Consider the following 17,306-nt stretch of genomic DNA (forward strand, 5'->3'; position numbering starts at 1 on the left):
TCAAAGTACTTGAGGTACCAATAGGTTAAGATAGCTTTGGATACAAGCAACCCCTCTAAAGAAACATGCCAGTACTAAGTAATCCAACCTGTACCTCTCCTCCTGTGACTATTTTAAGCAGGAAAGTCAGGTTTTGGGGAGAATTTTGCCAAATTATAGCTCAGTTTACATCCACCTAGAGAAACAAGACAGAGTCAAAGGATAGCTGAGAGAAAGGTATTCATTCATTCCTGGCTGATTGCATACTAGGGTCACAACTTTTAGCAACCAATTTTCTTCACCCATCCCCAACTCAGTCTTCAATACAAAAACGTGTTAATTCATACACTGTACTTCTGAAAATTAACAGTGAATCCCAATAGAGTACAGGAAATGCTTCATCAAAGACAAAAGTAGCCAAGAGACATCAGGAAGATAATATATACTATTCTTTCATCCAAAGACCTTAAATTTTCATTAAGATAGTCTATTTTAGTCTATTTTTATTGCTATAACAGAATACCAGAGACTGGGAAGTTTATAAATAGTAAAAAATGATTTGGCTCATAGTTTTGGAAGCTAAGAAGTTCAAGTGCAATGGCATCTGGCAAGAAACTTGCTCCATGGCAAGCAGCAAGGCATACAAGGCAATGCTTTCACAGTGAGCCCACTCAAAGACAACTGCCCCATTCCCACAATAGCCCTAGTACAATCACATGGGCTTCTAACAAGTCTCACTTTCCTGGATGGATAATTGCCCAGCTATCCCATGGACTCAGGTCTCCAAACAAGTAAAGGAGAAAATAAGGAAATTACCAGAATTCACCCCCCTCTGCTCCACGACTGTGGACTCAATGTGCCCAGCTGCCTCACTTGCCTGAAGCCATGTTTTTTTCTGCCACGATGGGTTGCATCCTCAAATTAAGAGTCACATAAACCCTTCTTTAAGTTGCCTTTGTTGGTTATTGTACCACAACCATGAAAAAAGGAACTAAACATTTTCCAAACACATCACACTGGCAATTAAACTCTAACATGAGTCTTTGGGGACATTGAAACTATGTCATGATCATTTCACACTCACATAAAATATGATACTGTGTCTTGCCTCAATAAAAAGCTTCACACTGTCTCACTATTAGAACAGTAAGTCCTCAGAAGCTTGCATGCAGTGGTAACTAACACTGCCAAAGAGCTCTAATTTCCACAATCTGCAAACTAATTACAAATACCAACCACCAAAGAGAGAAAAATAACACTTTTAGCTGCACTTAAATTTTACCAATATAAGCATGATATAAAGCTGTACATAATGAAATTGGACTTGTCCTTGGGTCATTTTGGAAATATATTTTCACAGTTGAGAAAACACCTTAAGACCTGGGCACTAGCTGTGGTGTAAATATCTTCATCTCACCAAAATTCCCAAGTGGCAATACAAGGTTATGGCCTTAAGGGTTGTAGTCTTTCCGCATCAGAATCCTCATGAATGGGATCTGTGCCCTTAGAAAGGAGTCCCAAAGGAGCTAAGTTGCCCTTCCCACCAAGAGATGATGGCAGCAAATGTCCATCAAAATTCTTCATCAAGAACAAAAGTAGTCAAGAAATACCAGAAGGACAGCATGCACTGTTCTTTCATCCAAGGACCTCAAATTCCTGATAATCTATTTCTACTGCTGTAATAAAATACCTGAAGCTGAGTAGTTAAAAAAAAAAAAAAAAAATCAAAGAGTAGATCCTCCCAAATACCATTCAAATGTGCCAATACCTTGACCTAGACTTCTGAAGTCTCTGAAACCATTTAAAATTAAAAAAAAAAAAAAATCACATCTTTTGATCATACGTAACCCCTAATACAATATTTTGTTACAGTATTATAGTACTCTGAATGAACTAAGAATCAGAGCTTCTTTACTTCTAATATTTCTGTATTTAAGACAAAAAAAATACCAACACTAGCATTCAGGCCAAAAAATAATAAAAAACGGAATAATGGGTAATTTCCACAGTCACAAGAAAAGGATCGGAGAAGCAAGTGTTTCTGTGCTTTCTGGAAAGGACTCCTGCAGAGTCTGATGGAGTGAGGCTGGGAGATGGCAGAGGTGACAACTCCAAGTGTGCAGCATACCCACACGAAACATCAGGAAGGAGCCAGATGTCTATCAGAGCTCTGCAAATCAGTCAAAAGCTTAGCAACCAATGGAACCTGAAATCAAGAAAAAGTCAACTACAAAACAGTAAGCAAGTTTACAGTATTCTCATCTGTCTCACCCGCCTGGGGCAGCAGCCCATGTTCCCTGGCTGGGACTCTTATCCCAGGTCCCAATAGGAGAAGAACAGGCCTTCTTGTTCAGTAACTTCTTATTCAGTAACTGTTCCTAGTCTGTCACAAAAACCTCCTCATACCCAGTCCCAAACCTGCCCAAGCTGGAGGAATGCTGGCAGTGCTCAAGATCACACAAATGAGACTTAAGAAGACCCGGGAGACCTCACAGGAAAAGACAAGGGTGTCCGTGGGAATTGGGGCAATCAAAAGCAGCATACAAACACAGGGGAGAATTTCAGAAACCACACACATGCTCAGGCTGGCACAAGGCTCAAAAGGAGCATGAGGAGATCCTAAAGAGTTTCATCTTAGGTTGAATTTGTACTAGACACCAGTCTGCCTAACTGGCCAAAGTGGATCCAGCAAAGAGCCAACTGGAAGAGAAAGAGGAGTTTAGCTTATTACTTGTTTGGTTCCCCCCACCTTCCACCCCACCCCCAGCTCTGATGACTCCGGATGATGAACAAAAGAGTCCCAGGCTCAAGGCCAGCCTAGGTTAAATAGCAAGCTTAAAGCCACTGTGGGTACCTTAGTGAGACCCTAAAGTAAAAAAAGCATTTTAAAAGAGTTGGGGCAAGCATTGGTGGCACACGCCTTTAATCCCAGCACTTGGGAGGCAGAGGCAGGCAGATCTCTGTGACTTCAAGGCCAGCCTGGTCTACAGAGTTAGTTCCAGGACAGGCAGCAAAGCAATACAGAGAAACCCTGTCTGGAAAAACCAAAAATAAAAAAATAAAAGAGCTGGAGGAATAGTTCAGTGGTACATCACATGCTTAGCATGGTCAAGACTATAGGTTCAATCTTTGTCTTAGTTAGGGTTTCTATTGCTGCAACAAAAAACCATGACCAAAAGGCAAGTTGGGAGGGAAAGGGTTTATTCAACTTAAACTTCCACACTGCTGCTCATCTGGAACTCAAACAGGGCAGAATCCTGGAGGCAGGGGCTGATGCAGAGGTCATTGGAGAGAGCTGCTTACTAGCTTGCTTAACCCAACCCATCTTCTTTATAAAACCCAGGACCAACAGCCCAGGGCTGGCCCCTCCCTCACTGATCACTAAATGAGAAAATGCCTTACTGATAGTTATCATTAAGGCATTTCCTCAGCTGAGGCTCCTTCCTCTCTGAGGGCTCTAGCTTGTGTCAGGTTGACACACAAAACCAACCAGTACAATCCCAGATATTGAAAGTCAAAACAACACAACAATAGCAACACCACAAACTTCCAAACAACTCTCACACACACAAGACAAAGAATTGGGTCCCTACAAAAAACACTTAAAAAAAAAAAGGGGGGGGTAGGGGAAGGGTGATAGCTCCCGACATCCAAAACCACAAAACAAGCAAACCCTGGAGAGGAGGTTGTGGGATCAGATTTACAGAAAGAGCATAATCTTCAGACATCTGGGCTTTCAACAACAAAAACAAACACCAGCAGAAAAAAGCATAAGAAATACAAGGCACAGGAGGTTTAAGTCCATTCAAAAATAATGGAAAGTACCTAAGAAGGTCACTGGATTTACTATGCAAAAACTTCAAAGAATATTCTAAAATATAAGTTCAGTATCAATATGGAAGGTGAAATGGAGAACATTACGAATCAATAAAAGAGTTCATGCATCAAAGATACATGAAAACTAAGAAAGGAAGTAAAGTACAGCCTGACCAGAAGCAAAGATTAACAGAACTAAAGGAAAACTGGGAAGTCCAAAGAGTCTTGTTCCAGAGTGGATGCAACTCAGTGAAGACAAATAACAAACAAGATCTCTGTACGGCACACAAACCAACCAGACCCAGCAGCCACAGCAGACCCTACCCCAAACAGCAAGGGCAGATGCTCTTGTTCAAGGTACTTGATCACAGCACAGGAAAAGTGCACATTGGTCCACAGAAAAGGTCTCTATCAATTCAAAATGACCTAGATGGGACAAAGCACACTCAATGACAGCACCTCCACATTTCTCAACAAAAGCTTCTCACAGAAGCCTCAGGTTAGCAGAGGTTCCGGGCACTCTCAACAAACGCGCATCTACCTCCAAATAAAATCAGTTTGGTCCCCTGTTACTATGAAGGTGACACAGTAGAGGTGGGGTTTTCATTGGTGCTTGCTATTTCCTGTTGCTTTTTCTTAACCGCAGCAAAGTGGTCACATAAATCCACTTTAAACTGTGAAGCTCATCTCTTCCTCTATGATTGTCTCCGAGTGTCAGCAGGAGCAATGTCAGAAAGCACTCAAACCCCAAAGAAAGACCTTAGGAATATAGTCCTTCCATGACTTATGATGAGGAAACATCTACTAGAACTAAGCTGTTCCCAAAGAGGGTTGAATACAGCAAGCAGCACACACAACCAGTGCAGCTGTTTCAGACTAACAATTTTATCAGCCTTACAAAATCTTGTAATGATAGTTATAAGTCACTGACCTATCAACAGTTTATCTGGGGATGGGGTAACATATGCATTAAACAATTTGTGCCCTGCACAGGAGGACCCTAAACTTAAAGCTGTACGCCCAATTCCATGTGGACTGTGAACTTTCTACACCTTTCTTCTCAACTCCTTCCACCAGGTCCCTACCTCCACCACTGCTCTAACTCAAGTTCCAGGGGACCCAACACCTTCTTCTGGCCTCTGCAAGCCATGAGGCATGCACATCATACATATGCGTACATGCAAACATTCATACACATAAAATGAAAGTTAAAATACAAGTGTCAATAAGCACTATGAAAACCACTCACTTAACAGTTAAGACACCATTGGCTGAGAACAGCGCAATGTCCCTTCTATAAACTCTCCTGCCCATGTAGCCCGATTGTTAAGCATCTGATGAAGCAAAATGACAACAGCTGTCAGCTACTCTCCCACGAGAGAAAGATGACAAGGGGATGGCAACTGCACCAGAATGGTGTGGCATCTCCAGCACCACCACTCTTGGGAGCCCAGCACTTACTCTTCTCTCTTCCAGATGGTGAGCGACACTCCACCAATTCACAACAAGTGTAGGAGCCTGTACTGAACATTCCTTCCCAAAACAGTTGCTCAGGAGCACATTTGTGCAGCAGTAAGGAAATCAAAGTGTATGACCAACTAAATCTTCCTGCAGCAGGGCACTATACACTCCAGCACTGGAGCTGCCAGCTGTTGCCTAAACACTATTTTCCAATATCTTCTGAAGGCTAGTACTTACTCAAACAGATTTTTAAAAGAAAATGAATGCAAAATATTGTAATTATTAGAAGATTATTATAATTAGGTATTCTGTTCTTTTCTTTGATACAAGGAACAAAGTGCCTGCAACTTGCAAGGAACATAAAGTGTCTTCATTTAGTTGCTTCTTAATCATCTTGGAGGTTCCACCAACCTATAGGGCAGACAACCTGACCTGAGTGTGCTTCCAATTACAGATCTCCCCTCAAGTCTCCAGCAAGTTCATCAGGTCTTCTCACAATCCTATTCCACAAACACCAGTCAAGCAGAGAATGGAAAATGGGCAGTTATGGGGTACTACCACCTTCTCAAACACTTCATATCCACTTTGGGGAGAGCAGAGTGGTTCCATACATCCAAGGGGATTTAGCCTTTCCTTTTTCTAAGACAAGGAGAAAGAAAGCACATGAATTTGTTCACCATCTTTACATATTGCATCTGGGTGAGTACTTCACCCTAGAAGTAATGCACAGTTCCTTGGCCTCAGGAACTACATTTCCTCCAACTACTAGATGAAAGAGCCTTCAGTACATCCTTCCAAAGCCTTCCAAAAGTCATCACCCTTCTATGTGCCAGCAACAGCTATGAGGATGCAAGACCCTTCTTATGGACCATCTTTACGGCACAGTATAAAATAGACAAGACTACAGCCTGCAGCTTATCTCCCACCTTAATTTGCATTTAAAGCATGAAAATGGATGTCAACTTCTGACCCCTAGGAATGAGATGCTCTGCTCCGCACTGCACAACCCCCATAAGTGTCACACCTTGTAAAATGTTTTTTACAAGAACCACAATTTCTACAATGAATGTTTCCAATCTGGACTACTGCAATCTGCCATAGTTCTGGCATATATTTGTTACTCTCGTTATATAATTTGCAGTTGACCCTCACATCTGAGAAGATCTCTTTACCCACACAGGTCACAAATTGGCTTCTTAAAAATAAACAAGAATTTTCATCTAGAGCTCTATATGGGCTCACTGGTGGTATATTAAATAAAGAAACCTTAATTATTAAATAGCTGCTAAGTAAATATATAGTTATTATTTTCCTGTGTCAGTGACCCAGTTTTAAAGGCCACTTAAGAATCACAGAAAGCATAACCTACTATTAGTAGAGAATTAGTAAAGAAGGTGCTTGTAAACAGCAGTTTAAAACTTCCTTTCTGGAATGGTGGGTGCCTATTGTTAAAATATCTTTTGGACTTGACTATGAATGTCTAGAACATAGTCTCAAGAGCACATTAGGTTTAGCTTCACACTTAAATCACACTTAGATAAGTAACACCTTAGTAAGGAGTTCTCAGATAATTGTAATCCATTCCCAAGGGTTACTAACACAAAAATCAAGCAGTATCCAGTATATTTTAATACATAAAAAGTTCAAAATCAAAGTACAAAATTTTGCAAGGTTTTCTAGGTAAATTATTTGGTGGTCTGTAAAATTAGCAGATAGAAATAAAGTCACTTTTGAGAGTCTGGGTTCAATAAAAGTCCCGTGGAAGGGAGAGAATTTCTATAAAGGGACATTAGCTGAGGTTAAAAGTCAAAACTCAGCCTTTCCTAAATCAGATAAATTAAGCTTTAAAACTTAAAATACTGGCAAGTCTAGGTATGGAGCCACAATACCCTGTGTACATTTTTACAATAAAATACCACCAGTGCCTAGGACGACAGCCTAGTCAGTTAAGTGAACAGCAAGCATTGAGACCTGACTTGGATTCCCAGAGCTCCCAAGAGAAAAATCAAGTGTGGTGGCACACACTTGTAATCCCAGCACCAGCTGGAAGCCTACTTGGTAAACTACATACATACATACATACATACATACATACATGTTAAGGCGAGGAGCACCTGAGGAACAACACCCAGGGATGTCTCTGCACATTTTAATTTTAGTGTATTTAGTACGGCTCAGGCTTCAAATCATTGCACTTAGCTCTTAGTTTTAAAGATTAAATAGTCAACTATTTGCCAAGCAAGGACTGTTACACATTTTTAAGGGCAACTGCACAATGGATGCCTGACAAGGCCCCCAAGTTCTGAAATATCTCTTTCTAGATAAATTTTATTGATCCTTGAATTAAAGCAAGAATCAAAATTTTAAAAAGCAATGGTGGACCCAGGCATGGTGGGACACAATTATAATCACAGCATCTGGGAGGCAGAGCCAGGAAAATCAGTCACAAATCTGAAGCCAGCCTGACCTATGCAGTGAGTCCCAGGCCTGTTGGGTTGCACAGCAGACTTTGTCTGAGAAAATAGCATAGCAGGTAAGATGGCTCAGCAGGTAACAGTGCCTGCCATGTAAGCCTGATGGCCTAAGGTCAATCCCTGGATCCCATGACAGAAAGAGAAAACCAACTCCAAAAGTTATTCTTTGACCTCCATATGCACATCATGGTGCATAAGCACCCACACATGCAATAACCAAAAAGAAGCTTAAAAACAAGCACAACAAGCAATTTCTTCTTATACTCTGCAACCATTAGCACGATATATGTGTATGTATTTTTATTAATTCTTTGACAATTTCATACAATGCATATTAACCATATCCATCCCCCTTTCTCATGGATACATGTTTTTGCCACTGTAATCTGAAGACTAAATAAATGATTAACATAGTCATTTCCTTTTTGGTCTTATTCCACCAAAATGCAAGGCGTGCTACCCATTCTTGACCTAGGCATGGCCACTGGGCTCATCTCTAACCCAGGCATCTAAGTGGAAGTAATATGTGTCACTCAAGCCAGAAGTTGAAGAAACATACTTACTCTCTCCTATCTTTGGCTGGGTGTTCTGCAGGTTGAGGGAAACAAGTGCCACCAGTCAAGTCCACCTGCAGCCAGGACCACAGCCAACAGGCCATGCATGCCTACTGTGCTATGCAGCTGAGCTGTGTTTGTGTTTGTGCAGAAACTAACAGTGATTAACATACAGGCAGATCTGCTGCTTCCCACTTAAGAAACTTCTTGATTTGGAAGTTCTACTCATCCTTCAAAAAAAAAAAAAAAAAAAAAAGTAAAGGGGGAAAAAAAAACTATGAAAACAGATTGTTTATATTGCAGAAAGCAGTCTGTTTATTCTTACCCATCAGTCTTTTCCCTGACAACTGGCTACTGTTGCTCTTTTTGTTTACTGTGTGCTCAGATGAATTTTAATATAAATCCTTGCTATAACCACATAACAAATGAAGCAAATTCCCAAAGCACTCAGACTCCAGGCATGCTATTCAACAGGATCACTTCTCATCCAGGGGTGAGGTCACAGAATCACTTAAAAGGGGGTTAAAACAGCCCCTCTTTGCTTCTTCATTATATGCAAGGACCACCTAAGCATGAAGAGTAACCATTTTCACTTGACTTTGGTACACTTGGCTGCACCATCTCACCCAAGCTAGACTGCCAGCACAGCAGAGCCTTGACATCTCTCAATTCAAACACATGTCACGGTACGGTACATGTGGGGAAGTGGCACTAGCCGAAGCCCATTCTTCTTGGCATGTTCTGCAGCTACTGATATTCTCACAAATAATAAAAAAGATGACAAAGAGGAAGACTCCAATACCGTCCTCTAGAGCCAGCAAGATGGCTCAGCAGATAAAGGCACTTGCTACCTGTGTTCAATCCCCAGAATTCAAATGATGGAGGAAGAGAACTGATTCCCACAGTTTGTCCTCTGACCTCCATGCATGTGTGTGTGCATACACTACTGTTTTAATTTTTTAAAAAGGATTCCACATAGGAGACTCAAGGAAGACCTAGAATCACCCAGCGCCGCCCAATGAAATGGCCATGAAAGATTAGCCTTGCTATTATCTGTATCTGAGCTTCCTGCTTTTTATTACTGGTCTGCTTACAGTCAGTTTTAGGTAATCTTTGGTCTCTTCCCCACAGCCCTGATATTTGTAGTTTGTGGTTCTCCAGAATGAGACTCATCGTAGTGTTCAAATAACGACCTTGACTTATTTCAAAACTCCAAAGAAACTTCTGAGCCAACTAAGTATCTCACTGTATTTGAAGTGGCAAAGGTCTCCATAGCAACATTCAGAATTTCAAGCACATTATAGGACTACAGCAATTATTTGATTAATACATAATCTACATTTTCAACAACCCCATTCCAGAATTTTCAAAAGCTAGCCAACTATTGTTTAAATACCTAAGTTCTATTCTATCACCAACAGAGGCTAGAGAGATGGTTCAACGCTAAATGAGCAGGGGACGCTCTTGCCAAGTACCTGAGGTTCAGTTCCCAGTACCACATGGTGAATTACAACCATCCATAACTCTGGTTCCTGATGGCTCTTCTGGCCTCTGCAGAAGCACACAGTACACATACATACACATGCAGGGAAAACATTCATACACAATACAAGTATAAATTAATAAACAAATCTTTGTAAAAACTGCTAAAACCATCCAGAGCCCCTTTCAACATTCTCACCTCAATAAACCTGCCTTGAGCTTAAGTTTATAAAACACTCCTAAGTGACATAGAATGTATTCCTTTCTCCTTGTAAATATGTCAAGAATTTACTGCAACTGCATTCTCATTCCCCTCTAGAACAACTGGGGGTACTTGCTGGAAAGCTAAACTTCCAGGATACTTTCTTTCTAGGATACTCTCCATATTCTTTCTTTTAAAGTTTACTTAATTTTTTTCTTCTTTTATTTTTTATTTTTATTTATTTTTTGTCAAGCATAGTAGCACATGCCTTTAATTAATCACTCAGAAAGCAGAGGGAGATGGCTCTCCATTGAATTTGAGACCAGCCTGATCTACATAGTGAGTTGCAGGCCAGCCAAGGTTACATAGTAAGACGCATTTCAAAAAAAAAAAAAAAATTCACTTTATGTATGTGGGTGTTTTGTTTACACGTATGTTGTAGGAGGTAGGGAGCCATCTGACATGAGTTCTAGGAACTGAACTCAGGTCCTCTGGAAAAGCAGCAAGTGCTCTTAATAGCTGAGCCAACTCTACAGTCCCTAATATTTAAGATTCTTAGAGCCATCCCAATCCCAGAACTCATAGACCAAAACCTCTCATGATGGATCTGAATCTTTGACTTTGGGGTGAACTGTGAGCTTGATGCACAGCTCAGGCTGGTAAGTGAGTACTTTGTAACCCTGGGGCATTTCCAACAGATCAACACAGAACAATAAATAGAGACAGTTTATGGATTGAGCTATTGAGTGGTGGCCCAGAGGGGGTTAACCCTGACATGTACTCTTGGCGTTGTGGATTTATAGGGCTGTAAGCCATCTATCTACTTTGAGAATAGAGTTGGATAGATTGCTGGAAAATGTTCTCAAGGCAAGCTCACTGGTGGTCCTCAGCTGTGTGTCACATTTGATGTCATCCTCAGCTAAAAGACTTGAAACCTCTGCCGGATGCCAATGGGATCTAATGCATTAGACTAAAAGAGCAGGGTGTCAGAGAAACTTGGCTCACCTACCAAGTGGTCCCAGAGTGTCAGGGATACCACAAGTCCAATTCTGACTAGTCAGAAAAGCAAACTCTCAGAAGGAAGCAAAGTCACTGTGGTTGCCACCCCAGCTGACATGGCCTTCACTTAGGGAAAAGAACCCCACTGGGGAGAAAAGTAGGATAAAAACGTTGCCATCATTGAAATGTTGCCAAAACTTCCCTCCATCAGTGACCAGTGGCAAAGGTTATATAACCCCTCTGACCCCACTCCTTCTATAAAATGGGTACAAAATTTAAATTAGATGATACGTGTATAAAACAGAATGTGGCTATCTCTCATACTCCATAGTGACTTCTCAAATTCTCTTCTACTCTCTTTGCCATCCCATAGTCTCGTGAGTTACTTCTAGTAAGTGCTCACCCCAAACAGCAAATATTCCACAACCATCCTCTCCAACCCTATCCAGGAACTGGTGCAGTGCAAGGCAAGCTTTATGTACGTTTATTTGTCCCTCCAAAACTAACACAAAGCCTAAAATCTTTGTTAATGACAACCCTCACTGGGCACCCTCCAAAGGTAGAGCCAAACGCAAAGGCCAAAATGCTGTGAAAAACCAGCATGGCCACAGACATGCAAACTCAATTCAGAGTGCCAGTGCCTCCAAGAATGTGGTCTCCCTTTCTAATAAGAGCTGACTCACTGAAGTGAAGACCTGAAGAGAAATCTGGGGTGACTGGTCCCTGTGGCTGACTCACACACCCGTTATCCCTGGCAAAAGTGCTGGAAGACTAGAGCACACAAAGCTGGACAGTAAGCTACATGCTCATCAGTTAGTGCCAGGAAAACTTGCACTATTTAAATAGACCTCAATAAAACTCTGATGTTCCACAGAAGCGTGTCCACCATACCAAAGCACCATACCAAACCACAAACATAGCATCTGTTGATTACTTTTGTCAACTTGATAAAGCTATAGTCCTGTGAGAGACAGGAACCTCAAATATGAAAATACCTCTGTAAGACAAGGCTGCAGGCAAGCCTGTAGGGTATTTTCTTAATTAGTCATGTGGGAGGGCCCTGACAGTTGTGGGTAGTGTCATCCCTGTGCTGTAGATGCTATAAGAATGTCAGCTGAGCAAGCCAGTAAGCAGCACTCTTCCATGGTCTCTTCATTAACTCCTGCTTCCAGGTTGCCATCCAGTTTGAGTTCCTGCTTTGGCTTCCCTCATTGGACTATCATTCAGGATATATAAACCTTTCCTCCCAAGTTGATTTTGGTCATGATGTTTCATCGCAGGAATATTAACCCTAAGACACAGCTACTCTTCCTTGCTCCAAGTTGGGCTCCACATTAACAGAGACATCAAGCGTGAGGCATCTTGACCAGAAGACAACACAAGGAGAGCACTCCTCCACATCAGAGAAAGCATGTTCTTAAGCAGACACCGTATTCTTTCCAAGCAGACTCCTTAAATTTGACATTTTAAAACAGGCAAGAAAAAGGGAAGAGAATGTACTCCATGTTTAATGGAATTGGTTTTGACAACATCCAACTTCAATGATATCTTTTCTTAGAAACATGGCCCAAATCAAATGGTGGATTTCCTAACCTTAACCTGGATGCCATGTGACCACATGAAATAGCACAATTCAGGTCACAAATGTGAGAAAGGAAACAACCAGAACCCCAAAGACCTGCAGTAAAGGACTGAGTCAATGTGTGCTTATACATGTTGACAAGCAACCATTTGCCAAGAGGTAGAAACAAGAAAAGAGTGAAAACCTTTCTCACAAGGTCTTCCGTATGAATGATTTCAATGCAAACAACATGCCTAGCAGGTATTAATGAGCAGACCTTGTTCTCGGAGCATTTCAAGCAAAGTCAGTCCAAAAATAAAAAAGTGAAAAAATCCTTTCTCAGAAAACACTGCTTTTGAAATGCAGCAATAGAGATGAAACAGCTTTAACTGAATTATTCTGTCTTTCAACATCATAACTCTGAGTTATGTAAAGATAAATTCCAATCTGAAAGTTTGAAATACTAAAAACACATGCAACGTCCATAATTTCTTTCCAGTGAAGACTTTGAAAAGTTAAATGAAAGTGGGGGTATTTACAGCAGCACCCCATTTAAATTCTAAATCTATACTTTTCAGTTTGTCTAAAAATCTAGACTTCAACTTCTCACAAACACAATTAAGTTTGGCTAAATGAGGCATTGGGATGGGGGTGGGGGAGGTTATCCTGACAAAAACTACCGACTGACATTGAACTCTAATTTCATTGGTCCCAAAAGCTTACTTCCAGCTAATGGAATGGGTCACATTAGAATTAATTCTCTCAGAAAATTTAAGGTGACACGAATGTCCTTATTGCTCACATTCACACACGAGACAGTAATTTCAGTTTGTTCACACAAGCCTGTTATTAAATATATGCTGTAAAGTCCCTACTAACAGCTCAAGATCACTCTCATACCCACCCATACTTTTTGATCCTCTCCCCTCACTGTTCATACCAGCCTCCAATAGTCTCAACAATTATATCCCAATCCCAAACACACTTTGATTCAGCATGATTTATTTAGGGAAGGGGTTAAAATTTTAGATTTTAAATTTAAGACTTATTTTGAAAATGTTATTTAGCCAGCTATGCTCATAACTAAAAATTTTATTCTCCTGTTCACAAATTTTTATCAGCAGGAAACAAATTATCTGTAGACAAAGGCAACTAGGGTAATGGTCACTGGATTGAACACAAACCAACAACCATGAATCTGCATGTGAACTCTGTAGGACAATGTTTTAATTCAATCTCATGCTTTCTGAGATGTTCTGATGAGTCAAAATGAGAAACCTGAAGAAAACATTCCAAACACAAACTTTCTTCCATATAACCACAGAACAGCATTATCAGCTGAGGTGATGAGGCCTAAAATCTGCAGAGAAGACAAGTCTAGACCAGGCTCCTCAGAGGAAATATACCGACAGGATTCATCCCTGTGTAGGCTTTCCTAGAAAAACTGTTCCCCTTGCAAATGCTGTCACTGACAAAGTCATTGGTTCCAGAACACACCGAAGCTGATTTAAGTTGGAGGGTACAGGGTGACTAAGGTTGCAATGGTTTCTTGATGTAGCCAGTGAGGTAAATACTAAAGGTAGTCAGTCGTGAGGTAAACAGTGACAGTAATCAATCAGTCAGGCAGTCAGTGAAGTAAACAGTGAGGTAGACAGAAAGGCAGTAGACAGTGAGATGGTCAGTGACAACAGTAATGGCAATCAGTAAGGTAGGTAGGCAGTGAGCTAGTCAGCAGCAGACAGAGAAGGTAGTCAGTTTAGTATGGCAGTCATAGTGAGGTATTCAATATGCAGACAGACTCTGAGACAGTCAGCAGACGGTGAGATAGTGAGGTAAACAACTCCAGTCAGTCAGGTAAGCTGCGAAGGTAATCAGCAAGGTAAACAACGAGGCAGAAAATGAGGCAGGCAAAGAAGATACTGAGACAAACAGAGAAGGCAGTGAGGATGATGACGGACCAGTGAAGCAATCAGTGAAGTAGTCAGATGACAGTGAAGAAATCTAGTTGCTGAGCTAGTGAGGTAGACAGGCAGTAGAAAGGGTAGGTAGTCAGTGATGTAGACCCTGTCAGTAGCATAGACAAGGAGGATAGCCAGTGAGGTAGCCTGTCAGTGAGGTAGTCGATGAGAGTAAGATAGTGAGATAATCATAGGCAATCAGTGAGGTAGACAGTGAGGACAGTCAGCGAGCTAAAGAGTTAAGGCAGTCGGTGAGGCAGAGGTGTAAACAGTGAAGACATCAGTCAGTGAGATGGGCAGTAAGGTAGACAGTTAATGAGGCAGTCGGTGAGGTAGCCAGTCAGTGAGGTACTCTACGTGGTTAGACAGTTAAGGTTCTTTTGGCAAGTGGTTTTGAGAGATCCTCCTGACACACTAGGACTTTGGGGGGGGGGCGCATTGAGGATAGGCTTGCATCTTAGATATAAACAGAAATCACACATAGGCCTGGTCATTAAATACAGAATAGGTGCCCAAGTGGCTCAGTGATTTTCCAGAGGTGAGAGTTAACATCAAACGCTTGCTGCCATTAAGATACCATCTCGGTTTTTTTCCCCTGTCACTGCGAAAAGGGCACATCTATTCCAGAAAGGAAAAAAAAAAAAAAAAAGTCATTTTTTCCTTCAAGGAGGGCAGAGGTGTGGAGTCGGGGCTGGGGCTGCAGGAGGAGGAGGGGCGTGAAAGGAAGGAGTGCTTTAAGGAGAGGCTCTACACCGGCCACTGTAGACAGAAAACGGGTGGTGGGGGCGAAAGGAAATGTCTCTCAGGAAGGAGGGTGGGGGGACAAGGCCAAGTGCAACCAGCTGAAGGAAGCCAAGTCCCCTCCAGGATGCCAGCCTGGGTGCAGAGAGCGAGCGCTGGTTACCTTGGGACACGGGGAAAGAAAGGAAGGGGCAACCAGGATGGAGGTCTGCAGAGAAGAGGGAGGGCAGAGGCAGGGTCTCCTCCAAGTGCGACCCAGGGAAGGAGACCGGCAAACACAGGGCTCTAGGGCCTCCCCCGGGCCAAAAGGCGTGGCCAGGCATCTTATTGACCGTCGGGAGACGCTAGGACAGACAGCGCGCGTGGCTACCCCGCTCAGCCCAGCCCGGGCGGTCCGAGGGGGCCCGCGCGCGGCCGCAACCTTCCGCACCCCCCACCACCACACACAGACCCCGCAGTGCTCTTACCTCCACACCTGCCCCATCTGCAGCAGGTGGATGACCGACTGCCAGATCCACACGGAGAGGCGGCACAGACGCTGCGCCCCCGGGGTGGCCGAGCCCCCCGCACCCGGGCCGCCGCGGGCCGCGCCGTGGCCGTAGCCGGCCCCCATCATCGGGGGTCCCCGGCTGCTAAGCCCCTCCACGGCGCCCAGCCCGCCGCCCGTGTAGTCCTGCACGAACCAGCGGAAGCTCAGGCTCTGCACCAGCAGCGACGGCACCAGCACGAAGAACAGGGTCAGCCCGAAGCAGCCGTAGTCCCCCTTGCGGTAGTAGTCGAGGGCCAGCCACAGGTCGGTACCCACGTCCCCGAAGAACACCAGCAGCGCCAGCACGATCCACAGGCAGTCGAGCCACGGCCGCTCCACCTGCGGCGACGCGGGCTGCGGTCGGCCGGCCGAGGGCGTCGGGGGGTGGCGGCCGCTGGCTCCGGGCGGCTGCAGAGGCTGGTCCCCCCCGTCGGCGGCGGCGGCGCTGCGGCGCGGCTTCTTGCCCAGCAGCGAGCGCAGGCAGGCGGAGCGGCAGCCCCAGTAGCACGAGGAGGTGTTGCAGCAGTGGCAGATGTGCAGCGAGCTGCTCTCGCCGGGCTCGCTGCCGTCGCCGCCGCCGCAGCCGCCTCCCCCGGGCTCCCCGTCCTCCTCGCCGCTGCCCACCGCCTCGTCCAGGTTGTGCAGCTGGGCGAAGCCCACCCCCACGCCACCGCCATCGGATTTCGCCGCCATCTTGACTCTCTTCCCAGCTCCGGAGGTTGGGGGGGGAGGGACGGGTGGGGGGAGAAGGCAGGGACCGGGGAGGGGGGGAACGAATGGAGAGGAAGGGGGGCGGGGAGGAAGCGGGGGAGCAGACGAACGGGGGGAGTGGGCCAGGGAACCCCCTCCGCTTCCGGGCGGGTGGCGTCACTTCCGGGCGAGCCCCCCAATCGCACGGCGCCCGCAGCCTCCTGGCCCTACCCTGCCGGCCAAGATGGCCGCCCTCCTGTGCCTCAGCTGCTGGGCGGGGGACCGGGGGGTTCTCCCCGCCAGGGCTCCCCTTCCCCTCTTCCGTTGACCCCGAAACCCATCAGGTTGACCCCTCGGCGTTTCAGAATCCCGCTGGGCTGAGTGAGGCGGTCCAAAGTGTTCCCTGGAGGAGGCAGTGCCAGACGTTTTGGGGTCCCCTTCCTCTGCGTCGCAGCTCTCAGCTTAGCTCTGGGAGAAACGCCCCCAACACCCGGCCGGCTTCTGGCGGAGGGGCGGGACCTCTGAGGGAAGGGGCGGAGCTAGTGCAAAGCAGGTGATTACTTGTCACTTCCGGGAGATAGGATGACCTCATTGTGTAGTTAGACCCCCCCCCCCATAACTGTGTCTCACCTCTTGGGCTGTTTTCCTTTTTTTTCTCTTACATCCGTGTTATTTTCTTATCTTGAGGGAACTCCAAAAATAATTACATAAGTCAGTATAGATTCCACAAACTTACTGATTCTCACTTCTTTTAGGCACCTTTCCTCTCTATTGACCTCCTGATTTTCCTGTTACTTGATAACTTTCCCATCGTTTGTAGTAAAGTTTCCAATGTTTCCTCAAGAAAATTCTAGGAAAAA

The 17,306-nt window shown here is 44.3% G+C and overlaps 1 protein-coding gene across 1 annotated transcript in view; it reads right to left on the minus strand.

Moving 5' to 3' along the window:
- Positions 1–16,577, minus strand: part of Xkr6 (XK related 6) — a 206,827-nt gene extending 190,250 nt beyond the window's left edge. Inside the window, exon 1 of the mRNA XM_051195511.1 lies at positions 15,695–16,577. Coding sequence (XP_051051468.1) covers positions 15,695–16,449 — 755 coding nt within the window. The 5' untranslated portion in view covers positions 16,450–16,577. The remainder of the gene's footprint in view (positions 1–15,694) is intronic.
- Between the last annotated feature and the right edge of the window lie 729 nt (positions 16,578–17,306).

Source organism: Phodopus roborovskii, unplaced genomic scaffold, assembly GCF_943737965.1.
Source record: "Phodopus roborovskii unplaced genomic scaffold, PHOROB, whole genome shotgun sequence".
In the NCBI taxonomy this organism is placed as follows: Eukaryota; Metazoa; Chordata; class Mammalia; order Rodentia; family Cricetidae; genus Phodopus; species Phodopus roborovskii.